The 19,937-nt window shown below is 34.7% G+C and overlaps 1 protein-coding gene across 4 annotated transcripts in view; it reads left to right on the top strand.

Annotated features, from left to right (window-relative positions):
- Window positions 1-19,937, top strand: part of Ankrd12 (ankyrin repeat domain 12) — a 129,578-nt gene that overhangs the window by 65,354 nt on the left and 44,287 nt on the right. For all 4 annotated transcript variants that reach the window (XM_042683707.1, XM_042683706.1, XM_042683709.1 and 1 more), the window contains one exon: window positions 6,051-6,198. In XM_042683707.1, coding sequence (XP_042539641.1) covers window positions 6,051-6,198 — 148 coding nt within the window. The remainder of the gene's footprint in view (window positions 1-6,050; window positions 6,199-19,937) is intronic.

Genomic DNA, 19,937 nt, shown 5'->3' on the forward strand with positions numbered 1-19,937 from the left:
CTACAGAGGGGCATCAGGGTTTGTTCCTTATATTAGTTATGGTGAATAATACTGCAGTAAACATAGTTGTGCTGGTAGCTTTAGTGTGGCCTTGTTTGTGACCATTTGGGTAAATGCCCAGAAGTAGGATTGCTGGGTTGTAAGGGACCTCTATGTTTGGTCTTTTGAGTAACCTCTATACTTCTTTCCAGAGTGGTTGAACAAGTTTACATTCCCACCAACAGTAGTAGCATTTTCTTTTGACCACATCCCCTCCATCTATTGTTAGTTCTTGATAATGTCCATTCTAACTGGGGTGAGTTGGAATCTCAATGTTGTTTTGATTTGCATTTCTTTTATGGCCAGAGATGTTGAGCATTTCTTCATGTGTCTATTAGTCATTTTTATTTCCTCTTCAGAGAAGTCTCTTTAAGTCTTTAGCCCACTTATTAATGGGGTGGTTGTTTCTTTGAGGATTTGTTTTTGAGGGATTTAATTTTTAGATATGAGACCCTTGTGTCTTCTGTGACTAATGAAGATCTTTTCCCAAAGTGTGTAGGCTTTCTCTTGATCTTGCTAGCTATGTCCTTTGCAATGCAGAGGCTCTGAAGTTTCATGCAGTCCCATTTCTCCAACCTTTCTTTGATTTATTGTGTTTCTGGGTCTTTATTAAGAAATTTTGGCCTATGCCAAGGAACCCTAGAGTTTCTTCTTTTTCCTGTTTTAACCTCGAGGTCTTTGGTCCAATTGGAGTTGATTTTGGTGCAGGTTGATAAATAAGGATATAACCTTAGTTTTCTACAGGTGTTTAACCAATTTTGCCAGAACCATTTACTGAAGAGGCTGTCTTTCTTCTACCCTATTTTTTTTTTTGCTCCCTTATCAAAGATCAGGTGGACATAGGTCTGTGGGTTAATTTCTGAGCTTGCTATTAACAAGTATATTATAGAAGTTGTCCCTTACCAAATCATGGTTCACTTATTTCAGTTTCACTGTATCACAGGTTTAAAAAGAATTTCCAATTTTGTATCATGGAGTTTTTACTATATTGTGGGATTTTGTGGTACATAGGTATTTATATAATATATGTGATTTTAATTATTTTTGCCTGAAAAATTTTAAACTACAAAAATACTAAAATGTCAATCCAAACATATTAAAAGAATATTAAAATAAAATACAGTATGTATTTTATCAGAGGATGAATACCATACTGTACACAATGGAAATGCGTTATGCTACTACCACTTGCACAAGTTTGCCAACGTGAGATTGTACACAGCACACTATTGACTGATGGAATGGAAGGCGACCAACCACAGCACTGTGTTCTGTATTATGGCATTGATTGGCTTAGTGACCATAGCATCCATCTGTTTGCTCTCCCGCACTCTGCCCATATGTTCAGCATTTCTTCTTGTCCACTTCAATATCTGATCCCTGCAGGTAGTGTTTCTCTACAGTATTGTGTTTTGTGAAATTTTTGTAAAAGTTTGAATTTACTTCAAACCCTACAATGCCACCCAAATGTTCTGCACCTTCTAAGGCTTCTGGCAGTGAACCCAAGCACCAGAGGAAGATGCTTACCATCAGAAAAAAAGTGAAACTTCTTGATATGTTTAAAGGAAGGCAAAAGCTATGCAGCTGTAGGCTACTATTACAGGATCAACGAAACTATTGTTCACTACATAAAGATGAGAAGAATATCAGATCTACGGCAAAGATGACTTTTAACAAGACTGTAAAGAGGGTGGTCACTTCCCACAATAAATGCATTGTAAGAATGGATTCTGCATTGGCTCTGTGGACAAATGACTGCAGGAAGAAGAATATCTCATTGGATACCAACACCCTCCAGACAAAGGCCAAGAAACTTTTTGATAGTTTTTCAGAAAGCACAAACATTCATGACAGTGACAGGATGAAGATGAGGAAGACAATGCAGAAACAAGACTGTTGAGTGCTTCTCCCACCAGACCAACCACATTCAGTACCAGCAATGGCTGGTTTGCCAAATTTCAAAGATACATTGGACTCCGAGCGTTTCTAAGCATGGAGAAGCTGCATCTGCAGATAAAGCTGGAACTGAGGAGTACATGAACGACATGTTTCAATCCATCATCAAGGAAGGGGGCTATAAGCTTGAACACATTTTTAACATGGATGAGATGAAGTCAGCAAGTGACAAAGAGGATGAGGAACAAGATGAACTACGGGTTGGGGAAGAGAAGGAGGTTGACTCGAGTGTCTTGCAACCATAGTCAGAGTGTCCAAAGAACTTCAGTGAGTAGCTGAAGAATGGGACCTCAGATGCTTTATTCATTGCATTTCATAAATAAAATCAAGAGAGGCATGTCAGTTTATAAAAACCTTCGCACTCAGAATAAAAAGCAGCGCCAGCAACTCCCTATAACTATGTTTATCACTTGGACAAAGAGATCAAGTTATGCCTACACTACTACTGAAAATAGAAATTACAGCCCAGGGTGAAGATACTGTACTACCTGATGAAGCGCCTGATAAGTGGTGCCTTCAGAAAAGTTGTAATACTCTTCTTAGCTGTGCAGTACATTCATCTCATCAGCATCACCTTCATCACCATCAGTACTGCACAGCTATATAATTTGTGATCTTCATCATTCAAGTTGTAGTATACTTCACTGGTGAGTACCCATATAGAATTTTATATGTTGTTAACATTATGTCAGTTTAAGAGTGTAGAAAATGTTTAAGGGTATATAAAGTGTTTATAATAAGATTGTGGGAAAGGTTTATAGCAGAGTGGGAGGTGTTTATATATCTGCTACTTTGTGGATTTCCACCTATTGAGGGAGTCTCTGGAACGTAACTGTCACCATAGGTGAAAGACCATTGTATACCTCACAGTAAACAGTTGTATTGTTTTGATGATATTGGGTTTGAACTCAGGGCCTTACACCACTTTGAGAGCCTGTTTTGCTTTTGTTAGTTTTAGAATAGAGTCTTGCATGTATGCTCAATTCAGCCTGGACTGAGATCCCTGTATTTATTCTGCGTATGTAGTTAAAATGACAGGTGTGTGTCACCTTGCCCACCTTTTTATTGATTGGGATTTATTTTATTTGGTAGAATTGGCATTTAAACTCAGAGCCTTGAGTTTGCTAGACAGGCATTCTTACTTGAGCCATGCCTCTAACTCCTTTTTCCATTTGTTATTTTCAAATTTGTGCTGGAACCAGCCAGGACTTCAGTCTTCCTTCTCTTGGGCCCATCACTCCCAACCATTGATTTAGATAGAATCTTCAGAACTTTTATTCCCAAGGTGATCTAAACTTCATTCCTTGATCCCCACCTCCAAACTAGGATTATAGGCTTGAGCTATACCAGATACAATGTTTTTTACTGCTTTATTCTTAGATCTGTTTTAAATATCTATCAGTAATTTTTCTATCTATCAGTAATCATCATTTTTGCCTCCTAATTTGTTGCTTGTTACATTTTAAGCAACATTTAATTGCCTTAAATCCCTTTTAGATGTATGTCCATATGAAAGTGATCTGTAAAGTGTGTATGCTTAATGTTAGAGTTTTGGCAGCATGTTTGGAGGAGCCATCTGTAACAAGCATCATAATAGGCAAGTTACAGATATTTGTGGATTTCTTTTTTTTTTCTTTCTCTCTCTCTTTTGGTCAGTCATATGTCTTATATATATATGCATAAAATATATTTACTCATTACTTTTTATTATTAGTCAAGGAGACAGTCATAGGTTTTAAATTCAGGGCCTGAGCACTGGCCCTAAGATTTTTTGCTCAGGGCTAATGCTCTACCACTTCAAGCTACAGCTCCCCTTCTGACTTTAGGGTGGTTAATTGAAATTAAGAGTCTCATAGACTTTCTTGCCTGGGCTGACTTTGAACTGTGATCCTCAAATCTTGTCCTCTTAAGTAGCTAAAATTACAGGCATGAACCACCAGCACTTGACTTACTGATTTTTTTTATAAAGGTCTTTTTACAATAGTAACATTCTTTATTCTGTTTTCTAGTTTTAAGAACTACAGTCTAGGGGAATAAGCTCTAAACATAGAAAATTTCTAATTTATGTGTGGGTATAAAGCGCTATATTATTTATTATGACAAAAAGGAGTTTTTACCTAGTCAAATTCCTGGTGATAGTAAAAAGAGACCTGTTTGGTTTTTTTTTTTGTTTTTTTTTTTTGACAGATGTGGGGCTTGAACTCTGAGCCTGCTTAAGGGGGGGTACTCTACCACTTGAGCCACAGTGTCTCTTCCAAAAAGAAACATTTTAAAAGTAGATTAACGAGGAGAAAAGAAAACAGACCAGAGATTTTTGAATATTACAATTAGAGAAATGAACAGTTACTGACATGAGACAGGTTTTGTCTGCCTTCCCTAAAGGCAAACTAGCAAACATTTGAACATTTATAGGCCATAGGCCACCTCTGCCACTTTTCCTTCTCACGCCCTTTCTTCATTCTGCAACATTTTCTTTTTTTCTTATTTAACAACTTAAAGTTTTTAACTTATTTTTAGTTGGTATAGCAGGTTTGGCCATAATTGCTCACCTCTAATTTAGAAGAGACAAGAAAATTGAAACCAAAGTTGTCAAAGCACAGAATCCCAGAGAACTAGGAAGTATTTATATCAGTTATCTCTGGAAGTACCTCTAAAGTACTTCCTTGAGTATGGCAAAAACATGGCTTGTTTTTGCTTTAGGTTCTTTTTATTGGTTTATTTGTTTGTTTAGTTTTGGGGGTTTGGGATTTGTTTCCTCCTTCTGCCCCCAACCTTCTTCCCAACCCTACATAGCCACATGACTTCTTTAACCATTAGGCAGATGCCTGGGCTATAGAAATAGGTATCTAAAACAGTTAAACCTTTGGAAATAATATGCATTTGTAATTTGACAAAGAGGATCATAATAACAGATCATGACCAAACTTTATACATTCTCCCCTTTTAAAATTTCTACAATTTAGTTTGATGAAATTCCACTTGTCAGTTCTCTCTCCTATTTGCTGAGCCCCTAGAATTCTAATCAGGAAGTTTCGACCTATGCCAATGTTTCCCTATTCTTCCTGTAGTAATTTCAAAGCTATAGAGGTTACATTGAAGCTTTTGATTCACTTTGAATTGATGTTAGTATGAGAGACAGTGATCCAGTTTCAGTCTTCTGCAGATGGATGTCCAGTTTTTCCAACACTGTTGTTGAAGAGACTTTTTAAAAAATCCACCAACATGTATTACTGGCTCATTCCTTGTCAAATATTAGGTGCCTATGGGTGTATAGGTTCATTTCTGAACCATCTAGTCCATTCCATTGGTCTTTGAGTCTGTTTTCTATGCCAGCACCAAGCTGTTTTTTGTTTCTATGGTGGCTCTGAAGTAAAGTTTGAAATCTGGGATTGTGATGTCTCTGACAGTTTCTTTTGCTCAGAATTGTTTTAACTAGTGTGAGTCTTTTTGTGGTTCTTAGTATGTGAACAATCAAAAGAAAAAAAGGAGTAACAAATATTTTCAAATGTTTATGGAGCACCTCTGTGTTCAGGGCCCTGTTCTTGATGTTTAGAATATCTGAATGAATGAGTGAGTGAGTGAATGAGCAAGGTTCTTGGTAATATAGAAGTAATTCGAAATGTTGAATAAAACATTAAAATAAGATGATAAAAGAAGCTAAGTTACCACTTTTAGCGAATATTCTGAGGCACCAATTCTGGAGTTTCATCCAGCACAAGGACCTTATTATTCTTGTTTATTGATTGACTAGCAGGATTTAGACAATGTTTATTAGATACTTAATATTTTTTATTTTATGATAAAACAAAGAATATTAAGGAGTGAAATATCTCAGATTAAATTTTAAGGAGGAAATTTTCTTACAGTATGTCAAATCATCTAATAGGGTGAGGACTTAATGAAAATGAGATTATTAACAATTTAGATGATTAATAATTTAGATTATTAATTGACACAGAGTAGATTAATATTTAGGAGAATTTTGTTCATTTTATCAAGGGAATAATCAAAATGAAACTTTATGAAACCAATTCTGTAATGCTTAAATATTACAGATTGTGAAACTGTTACTTCGTCATGGTGGAGATCCATTTCAAGCTAATAAGCATGGGGAGCGTCCAGTGGATGTAGCAGAAACAGAAGAGTTGGAGTTGCTGCTAAAAAGAGAGGTGCCGTTGTCTGGTGATGATGAAATTTATACAGGTTTGTTTCAGAAAAACCTATATTCAATTGATAGGATAGTTGATAGAACATTCTGGATTAGTATAATAAAATATTTGAGTGTTTTGGAATAATGAAAACTATTATTATAATAATGCTTATCTAGCTATGTGAAAATAGTGATACTAGTTACCTAGATATTTTCTGTACATACCCGAATGGAGTCTGCCTTATTTCTGATATTATTTTCATCACAAATTGCAGAACTATACCTTTATTACATTAAACTTTACTGTAGAACCTTTCCTCATACATAATTTCCAACAAAACTCTTACTTCTTTATATTATATTATGCACATACTAACCAAATCACAGCTTTTTTTGGCTTTAGTAAGTTACCTCGTCATTTTTGCTCATGTGGTTAGGTGAATGATGTTACTGGATAGGGTCAGCTTCTTTACAAATATCCAAAAAAATATTTTAGGCACAGGATGACCCATTGCAGCAGTGGTACTCACAAGACACTATGTTGGAAATGAACTTTACAACTTTGGGGGGTCGGGTGGGAAGGGAAAGGATAGTAGGAGAAAAAGGAGGGAGTAACAATGCTCAACAACAAATGTACTCATTACCTTATTGATGTAAATGTAACCTCTCTGTACAGCATTTTTACAAGAAAATAAAAAAAAAGAAAATGTTTAGCATACTTGGCGTTAAAAAAAAAAGCAATGTAAGAATATAACTGACAAAGCTTTCTTATGTTAAAGAAATCCACATACAGAATTTAAGGGACACATAATATTTCAGGCAAAAATCAATAAAAATAATGGTTCAGGTTTATAAGTGGCCATATCCTGATCAAATTTTAAAAAATTCATATAAGCGGGTAGTAATACATTATATACATAAAGAGAGAGAGTGTGTATGTGTATATGCCAATATTGGTGCTTTAACTTGATATCTTGAGTTCTTCCTTAGCTTTTTTCCTCAAAGCAAGCATTCCGCTACTTCAGCCACACCCTTTAAAGTTTTTAAAACTATGATGAAATTGACAGATATACCCTACTACTTGAAATTTTGAATTTTCCAACATATATAATTCTTTAAGAAAGTCTCAAAATTACAGACATGGTATACATAACTATTAGTACTTGAACAATGAAGCCAAAGTTGTCTTGACTTCAGTGAAGTATGTAAGAAAGTAAGAAAATAAGTAAATGAGATGAATGAGGAAATCAAGGATCGTTAGAAATATGCAAGTATAAACAAAAAAGATACCAATAAAGCAAAAGAGCCTTTCCTGAGTGAAGTCATTTGCTAGGGCTGTTTAAAAAGTACCACAACTAGGACAGCTTAACAGAAATATATTGCTCTAAAGTAATAGTTCCAAAGGCAGCAATTCTGAGAGCAAATATTGACAGGGTAGGTTTCACCTGAATGAAGCAAAATGTAATGGCTAGAAAACAACTTTTGTTATTTTGGTGTTACTGGAGTTTAAACTCTGACACTTGCTTGAGATTGCTAGACTGATATGCTACTTAAACCATATCTCTAGTCCTGCTTTTTCTATTTATTTCAAAAATAGAGTTTAATTAACTTTTCTGCCCAGCTTACTTCAAACTTCAGTCTTCCAGTTTAGCCTCCTTAGTAGATAGGATTACAGGTATGAACCATTAGCCCTTGGTTAATTTTTCTAATACTTGCAAAAGAAAGTAAATTTTCTTTATTTTTAAACAGAATAATAGAATCTAAGTTGTCTGATGTGATCATCTAAATAGACAAGTCTAATAAGGTTTTAAAAGATTAGACATTTCATACATGTGATTTTCCAGTAATAAAATGAATAGAGGCAGAAAAGACTAGGAAATTTCAAACTTGAGCAGAATACTTTTTACATCTAAATTTTCTCCAGTAAGAATTTAATAATAAAAATACAGTATGAATGGATAAACTACTTTAGACTATGGATAAAATAGATTTCTAAAGCAGTTATTAATTTAAATATATACAATTAAAATCACATATATATTCTATTAGAAATTCTGGGATTTTTTTTGTAACTTCTATCTTAATGAGATGCTTTATGCAAACATATATAGAGAGAGAGTTGGTGGGGATGGAACTCAGGGTCTCATGCATGCTAGGCAAGTAGTCTACTACTGAATCATACCGCAGCCAACATTCACATAATTTTAGCATCAATGTTTTTTCATCATCACCTTTTAGATAGTTAACATTTTCTGTCTTCTGTCAAAAATCAGATGTATAGCAAACTTTAAAAATCCATATGATGGTAGTGTGACAAAAATTAGCTTAAGTTATAACTTCTCATGTACTATTGGTGCTCTTTATAATGCTGTCTTTGAAGTACTGTCTGTACAATTCTCAATGCTATATTCTGAAAGTAATTTTAACATTTTGTAAATAGCCAGTTATGTTTTAGGATTATTAATTTTTGCTTTGTTATTTCACATATCACATATCTATTCCTCAAGCTTTCTTGTTTTATGATACATTTTATAATAAGTTGCAGACTTACAGCATGCATTTCATTTGTTTGTATTTATGATTTTTATAATTACATAATGAAGTATATTATACTACCGTATATATTATTTCAATTTTGAGAAATGCCTAGACCTGTATACTCTAACTGCATCTAGGGAGAGAACAGCTTCATTGTTCCTGAACATACACTTCCTTGGTCATTTCCCACCATTGATTAATTTATACACATCATGATAAAAATGACTTAGGAAGGATTGCTAATAAACCTCAGATCTAGGTGGAACTGCAAGATCTTCAGTTTTTTTTCAGTTCTAGAATTTAAAATCAGGGCCTTGTGCTTGCTATGTATCCATTTTACCACTTGATCCATTTTACAGCCCTTTTTTGCTCTAGGTTTTTAAGGGTAGGATATATGGGGTTTAAACTTGGTGTTATATTCTCTTGGCCTGCATGTTAAGCTGGTATTCTGTCATGTAAGCCAAGCTGCCAGCCCAGTATTTTGCTGGTTATTTTAGAGGTTTATTTCTGGTTATTTTGCCCTTGCTTGCTTCAAACCTTGATCAGCTTGATCTCAGTTTCCTGAGAAGCTAAGATTATAGTTGTGAGCCACCTGTTTTGACTTCTTTAGTTAATTTTCAGGTAGTGTCTTATGTCTTTATTCAGGACTATGTACACTTGTGTCCTCCCAACTAGGGGAATCACAAATGCTTGTCACCATGCTCAACCATGTCTATAGTAGCCTTGAACATCAGCACTTCTGATGTCAGTACCTCACAGACATGAGTCACCACATATGGCCATGAAGGATCTTTATGTGGCTTTTTCACATCAAAACAAAGGGAGAAATAACAAAACAGTGATAATATCATAGAGAAATCCAGTAGCACTTTAGACTGTATGATCAAAATTATGCAATCAAAGGAAAGTAATGTACATCCTTTGCCTCCAGATTTGATGCCCTCAAGGGAATATAAAAATCACTGTTGAGGTTCCCCCTGAGTACGTATCATGGTGAACATTTTATTTTTTAAATAAAAGTTTATGAAATGTCAAAAAATAGAGAGAGACCAATAAAGACAGTAGAAATGTTTCAGACTATATTGGTATGTTGGCATGTTCATTTATATGTACCTGGATTATCTTTGGACTTAATCCTTTTATATCTGCTTCTCAAACAACAGGTTTCAGAGTATTGAAAGAGATAATAATAAAGTAATACCTGCTCTTAGTCTGTATCTTGTACTGGAGAGAGAAAACAGTAGTAAATAACATTAGGTCAGTAAACCAGAAATTTGGACCGTAGATAGTATTACATCAACATAAATTTATGAGGTTGGCCCCTATACTATGTCAATGTAGGTTTATATGCTATGAAACACTATTACTTAGGAAATAATCACTAAAGTATTTATGTCTAGGCAATGATGTGTGTGCAATTATCCCAATATATTTCATGTCCTTATCTGTACATATAGATAATGAGAAGAAGGATATTTAAAAGTAAGGGTAAAACACTAACAGGAAAATTTGAATAAAGGTTATATATGCTGAGTATATTTTGTATTCCTGACTTTTTTTTTCTAATTATTTCCAAATAAAAATTAAAATTATGCAAATACATAAAATTTCTTTGCTCTGTGTATTTAAAAAGAGCTACAAAAGCAGTGATCAAGTATCATTCCTGTATGTGTTCTACTGAAAGAAAAGCGTCTATCTTAGAAAAAGTTGATTATTTTTCAGCAACAAGAAATGCATAGATGAACCGTGAACATCTTTTCATCTCAGAGCTTGAGGAAGTTATCAAAAACTAATATAAGGTCTTGTTCAAAAGCCTTAGGAAAAAACTTGAAGCAGTTTCTCACTTGGCCAAAGATGGGATAATGTAATATAATAAGTGTATAATTTGTCATCATCAGAGGATTCAAACTAATATAAGGTCTTGTTCAAAAGCCTTAGGAAAAAACTTGAAGCAGTTTCTCACTTGGCCAAAGATGGGATAATGTAATATAATAAGTGTATAATTTGTCATCATCAGGATTTATCTTAAAAATTAAAAAAATTGCCTGTCCTATTTCACTGAGCAACCTCATGTAAGAAGTACCTTTTTAAAATTCAGCTAAAATAAGTGAGAAAAAGCTCCAGAAAAATTGATAAAAGCATAAAAAAATCATTGGCCAAATTCCTTACCTCTAAGCTTAACCAGTTGTCAAAAAAGAAATAGCATCATATTGGCTTTGCATTTCCAGTTTCCAACAATGGAAGACACACTAGTGAGAGATTAGAAGTATAGCATAAGAATCTTGTAACTACCTAAGATATGATTTATGTCAGGCTAACAAAAGAGAAGTGAAGTATTAAAAAGCTTATTGAAGCAAAGCACAGTGACTAACTACTCAGAAGGCTAAGATCTTTGTATCAAGGTTTAAGGCCAACCTGGGCAGGAAAGTTCTTGAGACTCCATCTCCAAAATAACTAACTAAAAACCTGGCTAGAAACCTGCAAAATGTGTGTGTGTCTGTGTCTGTCCCTGTCCATCTGTGTCTGTATATATAGCATACATATGTGTGTGTGTGTGTGTGTGTGTGTGTGTATTTATTTATTCAGTCATCTTGGTCTAGCAAACACACTGAAATGGTATTTATAATGGTGAGTGTGGGAAAAGTATTAAAAAATGGATATAGAAGGCTGGTTTACTCTTGTAATCCTAGCTATTCAGGGGGCTGAAATCTGAAAATCAAGGATAAAAGCCATCTTTGGCAGGTAAGTTTTTGGTGCTTATCTTTAAGAAAGTACAAAAAAGCAGGAAGTAGAGCTGTGGCTCAAGTGGTAAAGTATTATAGTCTTGAGCAAAATAAAAAGGCTGTATCTATGATACATGTACATTTAACATGTCTGTGATCCTCAGATCTCAGCCTCCTGAGTAGCTGGGATTACAGGCTTGAGACACTGGCGCCCGGCAAAGTGATGGGTTTCTGTGGAGGGGAAAGATGGTAGAGGTTTACCTGAACACAATCATATGATGGTTTGGGTTTTTGTTTTTTTGTTTTTTACATCTAAGTATATATAACACTTTGTCAACAAAATCTCTTGACTTGCACCCCTTTTTACTTAATTACCTAAATACCATCATAACTAAACTAACATCAAATATGATGTAGACCAACTCAACTCCCTAGAATCTATTGTAACTAAAGTTACACAGGATATTCTCAGTGCTAGCTCCCTTAGTGGCATTTTAAATACTGGTTCTTTCAAATTCCCTGGAATTTGTTCTTTTGACTATGTTCTTTCTAAAATTCTTTTCCCTTGGTTTCTTACACATAATTCTCTGACTTTTTATTTTCTTCCCAAATTGTTTCTTCTTTGTTTCTTGTAGAATATTGTCTACATTTTGTTTCTGTACACCCTGTGTTGGTTTTCCCAAAGATTTTACTTTCTATACTCTCAGCTGTATACAATCTCCCAAATAAGGTTTACCCATACTCAGTGTTTTATCAAGCATTTATATGATTAGGGATTTCAAATATATTTCTCTGAAACTTCAAACTTAATTTATCTACCCTGTGGATATTGCCACTTAGGTTTCTTCAATGATACCTCAAAAGTTAGCATACAGAAATAAAGGTTTCTTCAATGATACTTCAAAAATTAGTATACAGAAATTAAACTTTTCATCATTTGTACTTTTTTCCCTAGCCTAATGGTAACATCATTCATCGGTGCATATGTATATATGTATGTATATGTGTATATATATGTACATATATATATATATAATATATATATATATATATGTTGTGTACTTGAGCATCACATAACTTCATTTGCTCCTTTTCCTTATTTTTTTCAACAGCTATTTTTAAGTACCCTCTGTGTTAGGTATTAAGTACAAGTAATTTAAAAAAAAACTGATATTAATACCAGCCACTAACTTCTGTCAATTTTTTCTTCCAACACATTTGTTAATGTATCTGTTAGATACAACCCTTTTGATCTATCTCTGTTCTGTGTGAAATCAGGATTGTTTAACCAAAGGTACATTGACTTTATGAGAAAATAGGAAAATAAGATTAAAAAGTAGTATGGTATGTGTGGTATGTTAATTCTATTTATTGGGCTGTAAACTCATTAATTTTGGTCCCTTCTGGAAACTAGCTATGTAAAGCATTAATAAACTAGAAGAACTGTAACAGATTTTCCCCAACAAAACAAAGTTACTTGAACTTAAATGTTTAGAGTAGAACACATCTTCTAGAACCTCTTTTTTATTTTCATTTTTATTTTAATTTTTTAACCTGTGTTCATCAGCTATGTATTGATTTTTCAGAGTATTTATTTTCCACTTGGTGAATGTGCCTGAATAATTGCTTGATCAGAGTGCCTCAAGGAATGGTGCAAAAATTTATCAGTAAGTATCAAACAAAGATTTTGGAATTGCTGAAGAAAACTGATGAAAATACCCAAAATTTATTCCTTAATTTACATGAGGTCCTTGTTAAACTTAACTCAAATTTTAGCCAATCCAAATTCAGACCACATTAATAATTAATGAAGAATTAATTTAACTGCCCATAGATGTTTGTAAGTTCAATACCCAAAGCTTTGTTATCCATCTGATATGTCATCCCATGTGACAGATGCACTTTAAGTATTGTTAAGTTAGAGAATAACCCAGACACTGAGTTTTACAACTTAATAAATTTGGAATAAGTAAAAGGGTGTCATAATATTTAATCATTCCAAATATAGTTCATTCCATTAGACATTGTGACATATGTTAATGCCAATTAGAGTTAGCTGTCCAGTCTTCAAGACAAAGAGTTTGTGTCAATGTACTACTTCTTTTGTCAAAAAGTAAATGCTATGAAAAAATGTTATCTAATATATTCAGTATTCATAATAATTGCCTTCTACTTTCAGTTGCAACCTTCTTTTTTTTTAAAAAAAAAAAAAGTGGTCAGTGGTTAAATATTTACAGACTGGCCTCACTTCATAGACATAGTTCATACATTCTCATGTTAAATGTCCTGACATAATAAATATTGCACAAATACATGTCCTGGTTAATACAGTTTATTTGTTTAGAAATACATGATACTCTTAAATTTGCATGATTCTTTAGTCCTTCCCCCGCTCCAGTTTCTGACCATTTCTCACATTCTTTTTTGGGGGGGTGGGGAGGGTCTGGTCATGGGGCCTGAACTCTGGGTCTGGGCGCTGTCCCTCAGTTCTTCAGCTCAAGGCTAGCACTCTACCACTTGAGCCACAGCGCCACTTCCAGCTTTTTTCTTTTTGCTTATGTGGTGCTGAGGAATCGAACCCAGGGCCTCAGGCATGCAAGGCAAGCGCTCTACCACTGAGCCACCTTCCCAGCCCTCTCACATGCTTATTCTACCCACATTGTTTTCTTTTACAAAATCTATCCTGTATTCGCTACAAATACTTATTTCTTATTATCATGCCAAGAATTCACCCATTCAAGAGTGAGATTTAATGAGTTGCATTAGTGCCACCTGTACTTTCTGACATGGATTACCAAAGTAGAGATTTTTTTTTTTCTTTTTGGTCGGTCGTGGGTCCTAAACTCTGGGCCTGGGTGCTGTCCCTCAGCAATTCAGCTCAAGGTTAGCACTCTACCACTTGAGCCACAGCACCACTTCTAGCTTTTTCTGCTTATGTGGTGCTGAGGAATCGAACTCAGGGCCTCCTGCATGGAAGGCTACCACTAGCCACCTTCCCAGCCCCAATTAGAGATTTTGTTAATAACTTTGCCGGGCACTGGTTTTAGAAAGAGTAACCAAGCCAGGCATCAGTGGTTCATGCCTGTAATCCTTGCTACTCAGGATCCTGAGATCTGAGGATTGTGGTTCAAAGCAGCCCAGGCAGAAAAGTCACAATTCAAAAACTTGAAGTTGTGCTTGAGCACAAAGTGGCTCAGGGACAGTGCCCAGGCTATGATTTCAAGCCCCACAACCAACTACAAAGACAAAAAAAGACCATCCACTGGACAAAGTTTAAAAATATCATTGCATGAGAGCTATTCACCTTTTTTTGGCCAGAAATAATCATTCTGGTTTTAGGTTTTAAGAGGTTACTGTAAACTTTCCTCACATGCATAATTCAAATTTATTAAAGAAATGCTCCATTATAATAAATAAATTATTTTAGTTTACTGTAAGACAAGAGTTTTAAAAAGACAATTATTAAGTTGACTCAGTGGGAATTGGAGGCATGACTTGGGTGTTTTAGTGCCAGCCAATGAATGAAAGCATCAGATACAAAATTTGAGTCCTGGTCTTGGACAAAAAAAAATGACTCACTGGTGTTTGCTAAGTATATTTTTCCTGTCATAAAGTAACACAAAATGACCAGCATTTTCAATCCTTGTTTTTTTCAATATTTAATAGTAAATAAATTGTACTATTACATTATAATGACAGTGTCTTAATTTGTTAAACTTATTTCCTAAGTTTTATGTTTTAGGAACTATGAAAATACAAACTTCGTGCTATATGAAGTTACATAATAAAAAATAAACTAATAAAGCAACTTAATAAACCAGGAAATCCAGAGAAACAAATAGTTAAAACACTGTATACCAGATTTTTATTTATTTATTTATTTATTTTGTTAAATGGGTTATGTGATGGTAACAGTTTACCTATGAGCAGGACGAAGCATCACCTTAGGATATTTTAAAGCAAACATTTTAACCTTAGAGGTGTAAAACAACAGGAAAAGATTACAAGGGAGTTTTAGTACAGCATCCAATTCTAAACATATTTGCTGATTAGGATTTAGATTTGATAATATAGTATTTAAATATAGAACATTATATAGAGTAAAGGTATTTGCAAATTGGTATACCTGAAACTGGATTTTTGAAGTTGTTGAATCATATCAAACACCATGTTTGGTATGTATATTTTACATATCCCTATGTTGTCAGTGCTGAGAGAAATGAAATACTTAGCTACTTGAAGAAGGTTAAGTATATACTGTGATAATCAATGAGTTATTTTTAATTTGACAACTCCTTACTAACGAAGTAAAAGAAATTCAGTGGTAGTGTTTTGCATGTTCTACTTTTTCTTCTCTGTATTATCATAGACATGGTGCACTTTATACAGTTTTAAATGTTGAATTTTTAAACTTCTTCATATACTGTCAACTTATTTCTATCAAGAAACAAACACATTTTGTTCTTTTTAAAAAGAACTTTAAAAAAGTACTTTAAATCTTGATGATGGACACTGTTGATTCATGCCTGTAATCCTAGCTACTCAGGAGGCTCAGATCTGAGGATAAATCAACTCCAATTAACCACCAAAAAGCCAGAAGTGGAGATGTGCCTCAAATGGTAGAGAACCAGCATTTTGCAAAAAACCCTAAGGGACATTGTGTCCATTCCCTGAGTTCAAGTCCTAACAGTGGCGTACATACAAAAAAAATTAGTACAGATTTTTAATATGTCTTATGTGGATTAGTTATCCGAAGGCCCATAACCTAAGAATTTGTAATTCTAAGTGGATTGCTTTTTAGGGAAAAACGTTTCCGATTTAAATGGTATCGTGTTGGGAAAGGAATTACAAATACCTAAGTGACTATATATTGCAAAAGCTAATTCTTTAAAATTAGAGTCTACAAAAATACATTCTTACCATTAACTTGTTTATACTAACACACAAGTGTGGCAAATGGTGGTTGCAGCTTCAGTGTGTTTTTCATGGCTACAAATTAACGTAAGTCTTGATATTTTGCTATGTAGAACAATAGGCTACTAAATGCTTCTCTTTGAAGTCCATATATACAGTAGTCAAGAAATTTCAAAGGCATTTTCCCAGAAAATTAATGGGTTGTAGGTTAAGAATCCTAGCTTGATGGTTTTTCTTTAAATCAATTTCTACCAGTGAGTAGCAACTTAAAGTGAGTCTGTCACATAATTATAGTAGTGAGATATTGCTGAACAGTTAAGATTAAAATTTTACAAAGGCTACATTTGGGCAGAATCCTTAAAAAAAAACTTTGTTTTAAATATTAATATATGCATATATTTAAATTAGTTCAGCTTCCTGTCATTCTGTCTGCAGAAAAACATTTGGAGTCATGGTTAAAAGGACCTCCATGTAATGTATATATTTATTATAGAGTTTCTGACACTGGGTGATTTTTGTCGGTCTCCTTTAGTAACATCAAAATTTTTGTAGTGATACTTTTTTTTTGAGGAAGAAAATGTTTATTACTATTTATGGGACCATTTCTGTGTTACTGACAATTTAGTAGAAAGGCACTGTGTGATGACTAATTGAGAGACATATATAGAGTACTATAGTACTTAATTTTGTTTGTTATTTAGATTTTACCTTTTGTTTTAGTATTTCAGCTATTAATTATGTTGTTTTCCCCCTTTACCTCACCTCTAAATTCGTGACTATATATATCTCCTTTTCTGTTGTTGTTGTGTTTTGTTTTGGTTTGGTTTGGGTTTTTAGGGTGGAGGGAATAGGTACTTGCATTCGTGACCTTGGAATTGGTAGGCCAGCCAGCTGTACCCTCAGTCCTTAATTTTTTTTTTTTGGTCGGTCGTGAGGCTTGAACTCTGGGCTTGGGCGCTGTCCCTGCACTCTTCAGCTCAAGGCGAGTGCTGTACCACTTGAGCCACAGCTCCATTTCTGGTTTTCTAGTGGTTTATTGGAGATAAAAGTCTCATGGAATTTCCTGCTTGGGCTGGCTTTTTGAACAGCGATCCTCAGATCTCAGCCTCCTGAGTAGCTAGGATTACAGGCATGAGCCACCTGCACCCGGCCCAGTCCTTAATTTTTGAGAAGGGTTTCTTTCTCTATGTAGCATATGCTACCCTTGGACTCATTATCATGCCTCAGTATTATTTTTAGGCTGTTTAATGAAGGTTAATGGGCATGCTTTCTAAATAGTAGGCCTGGCAATTTAGAAGGGCCAGGAAGACAGACTTGATCTCTAAAAATGCAGTTTTTCTAGATTAATCAAAATGAAATCAAATGTAGTACTTTTAAACAAGCTATACAAATTATTCTCTGAAGTGGTAAAATTATTTTAGAGTGGCTTTTTATTCTCTTTACCCATCTTTATCTTTTCTGGTTTTCTAACATGAACTGTATTACTTTCTTTGCAAAAGGACAGTGAATATTGTTTTAAAATAAATAAAACAGAGAACTAAAATGCTGTTTAACACTTTGTTACACAATAAAATAGATGGCATATAACCAAACACCATTTCAAATATAAAGGTAATTTTTAGTACTAGTCCTGATGTTAATATATTTAATTCTAGTTGAATGCCTTATACAAAAAGAATTTTTAAAAAGACAACATGATGTGGTGACTTTGACAATAGAATTTAACTTAAATAATAACCTCTTTCCCCATTGCTTTTTAAAATGACTATGTTAAGGTTTTAGTATTCCTTGACAGATTCTAGATGTTATCTATTCTATCTAATCTTAGGCAAATTACTGCTAACTTGCTTCACACCTATGAATTAAGGGTCACAGTACATACATCATAGAGATGTGGTACAAGTTAAATTAGTTAATATTTGAGGGTGTTTTAAAAAGCAAATTACAGAATTAACATTTGATAAATACTATCCTTAAAAATAGTGAGAAACACTGGTGCAGATGGCTCATGCCCTTGATCCTAGCTACTCAGGAGGCTGAGATCTAAGAATTGCAGTTCAAAGCCAGCCTGGGCAGAAAAGTCCTTGTGAGACTTTCTTTCAAATTAACCTCTCCAAAACTAGAACTACAACTAGAGTTGTAGGTCAAAGTGTTAGAGCACTAGAGCAAAAGAGCTCAGGTCCTGAATTCAAGCCTCATTACACGTGTGTGTGTGTGTGTGTGTGTGTGTGTGTGTGTGTGTGTGTGTGTGTGTGTGTGTGTGTGTAAAGTGAGAGTCTAGTTGGACCTATTGGTGGACACCTAATTCCAGCACTAGAGAGGCCAAAGCATAAAGATCCTGAGTTTGAAACCAGCCTTGGCAACATAGCAAAGTCTCGTCTATAAATAAAATAAGTGGATGCATGAATGAATGAATGTGTTCACAATTTTTCATTTATTATGAATGAACTATTTAACACTAAACTTGGTGTAGGCTATCATATGTTTATAATCATTTTAAATTATTATTTGTATTTTCTAATATAGACATTGAAAATCTAAGCCAAATTGACTAATTTAGGCCACTTTACTAGTCAACAAAATCTAGTCATCAGACCCTATGTTTTTCGCTTTTGTGTGTGCACACCACATGTGTGTGTGATACTGAGGTTTGAACTCAGCCTGATACACAGCTATCTCTCAGCCACATGAACTACACTTCCGGCCTTGCTTTTTTGCTCATTATTTTTGGACATGAATATCAAAGATTTTTCTGCCTGGGTCTCAGCCTCCTGAATAGAATTTCAGGCCTGAGCCTCTGGAACCTGGGTAGACACTAGTCTTACAACTTCATTATATGCTATTAGTAGTCATTAATGAGATACCTTTAATCCAATTTTAATAGAATATAAAATTGAATCTGTTAAAGCCTAGTAAAGTATAGGCAAATACAGAATTCATATTTGAAATTCAACTTCAGTCTTAGATGCATATGTTCAATTGGAAGGATAGGTATAGGTAGGTACTAGAGATCTGAACTCAGGGGCTCATAGGCAAGAAGTCTGCCACTTGAGTCACACTCCCCACTGTTTTTTGCTGTAATTTTTTTCGGGGGGGTCCAGTTGTGGGGCCTGAACTCTGGGCCTGGGTGCTGTCCCTCATCTCTTCAGCTCAAGGCTAGTGCTCTACCGCTTGAGCCACAGCGCCACTTATGTGGTGCTGAGGAATCGAACCCAGGGCCTCATGTGTGCAAGGCAAGCGCTCTACCACGGAGCCACCTTCCCAGCCCTTTGCTGTAATTTTTTAACTAGAGTCTTTAGATTATTTGGCTTCAGACTGTGATCTCCTGTGCCTTCTATGTAGCATGAATTATAGATAACATACCACACCATGCCAATCTTGTTTGTTGAGCTGGGAGCAGATCTCAAAACTTTTTTTTTTTTTAATCAAGGCTGGACTGGACCTTTAATTCTTTTGATTGCTTCTGTTGCTGTTTTGTTTTTGATATAGGACCTCCTAGGCTTGCCTTCAACTTGTGCATCTACTGCCTTGAGTATTCTGCTTCTGCTTCCCAAGTGCTATGATTATAGGTAGACACAGCCACACCAGACTATATGGTTTTTTTTTAAATCATTATT

The sequence above is a fragment of the Dipodomys spectabilis genome, unplaced genomic scaffold, assembly GCF_019054845.1.
Source record: "Dipodomys spectabilis isolate Male_0828 unplaced genomic scaffold, ASM1905484v1 ptg000083l, whole genome shotgun sequence".
Taxonomy (NCBI): domain Eukaryota; kingdom Metazoa; phylum Chordata; class Mammalia; order Rodentia; family Heteromyidae; genus Dipodomys; species Dipodomys spectabilis.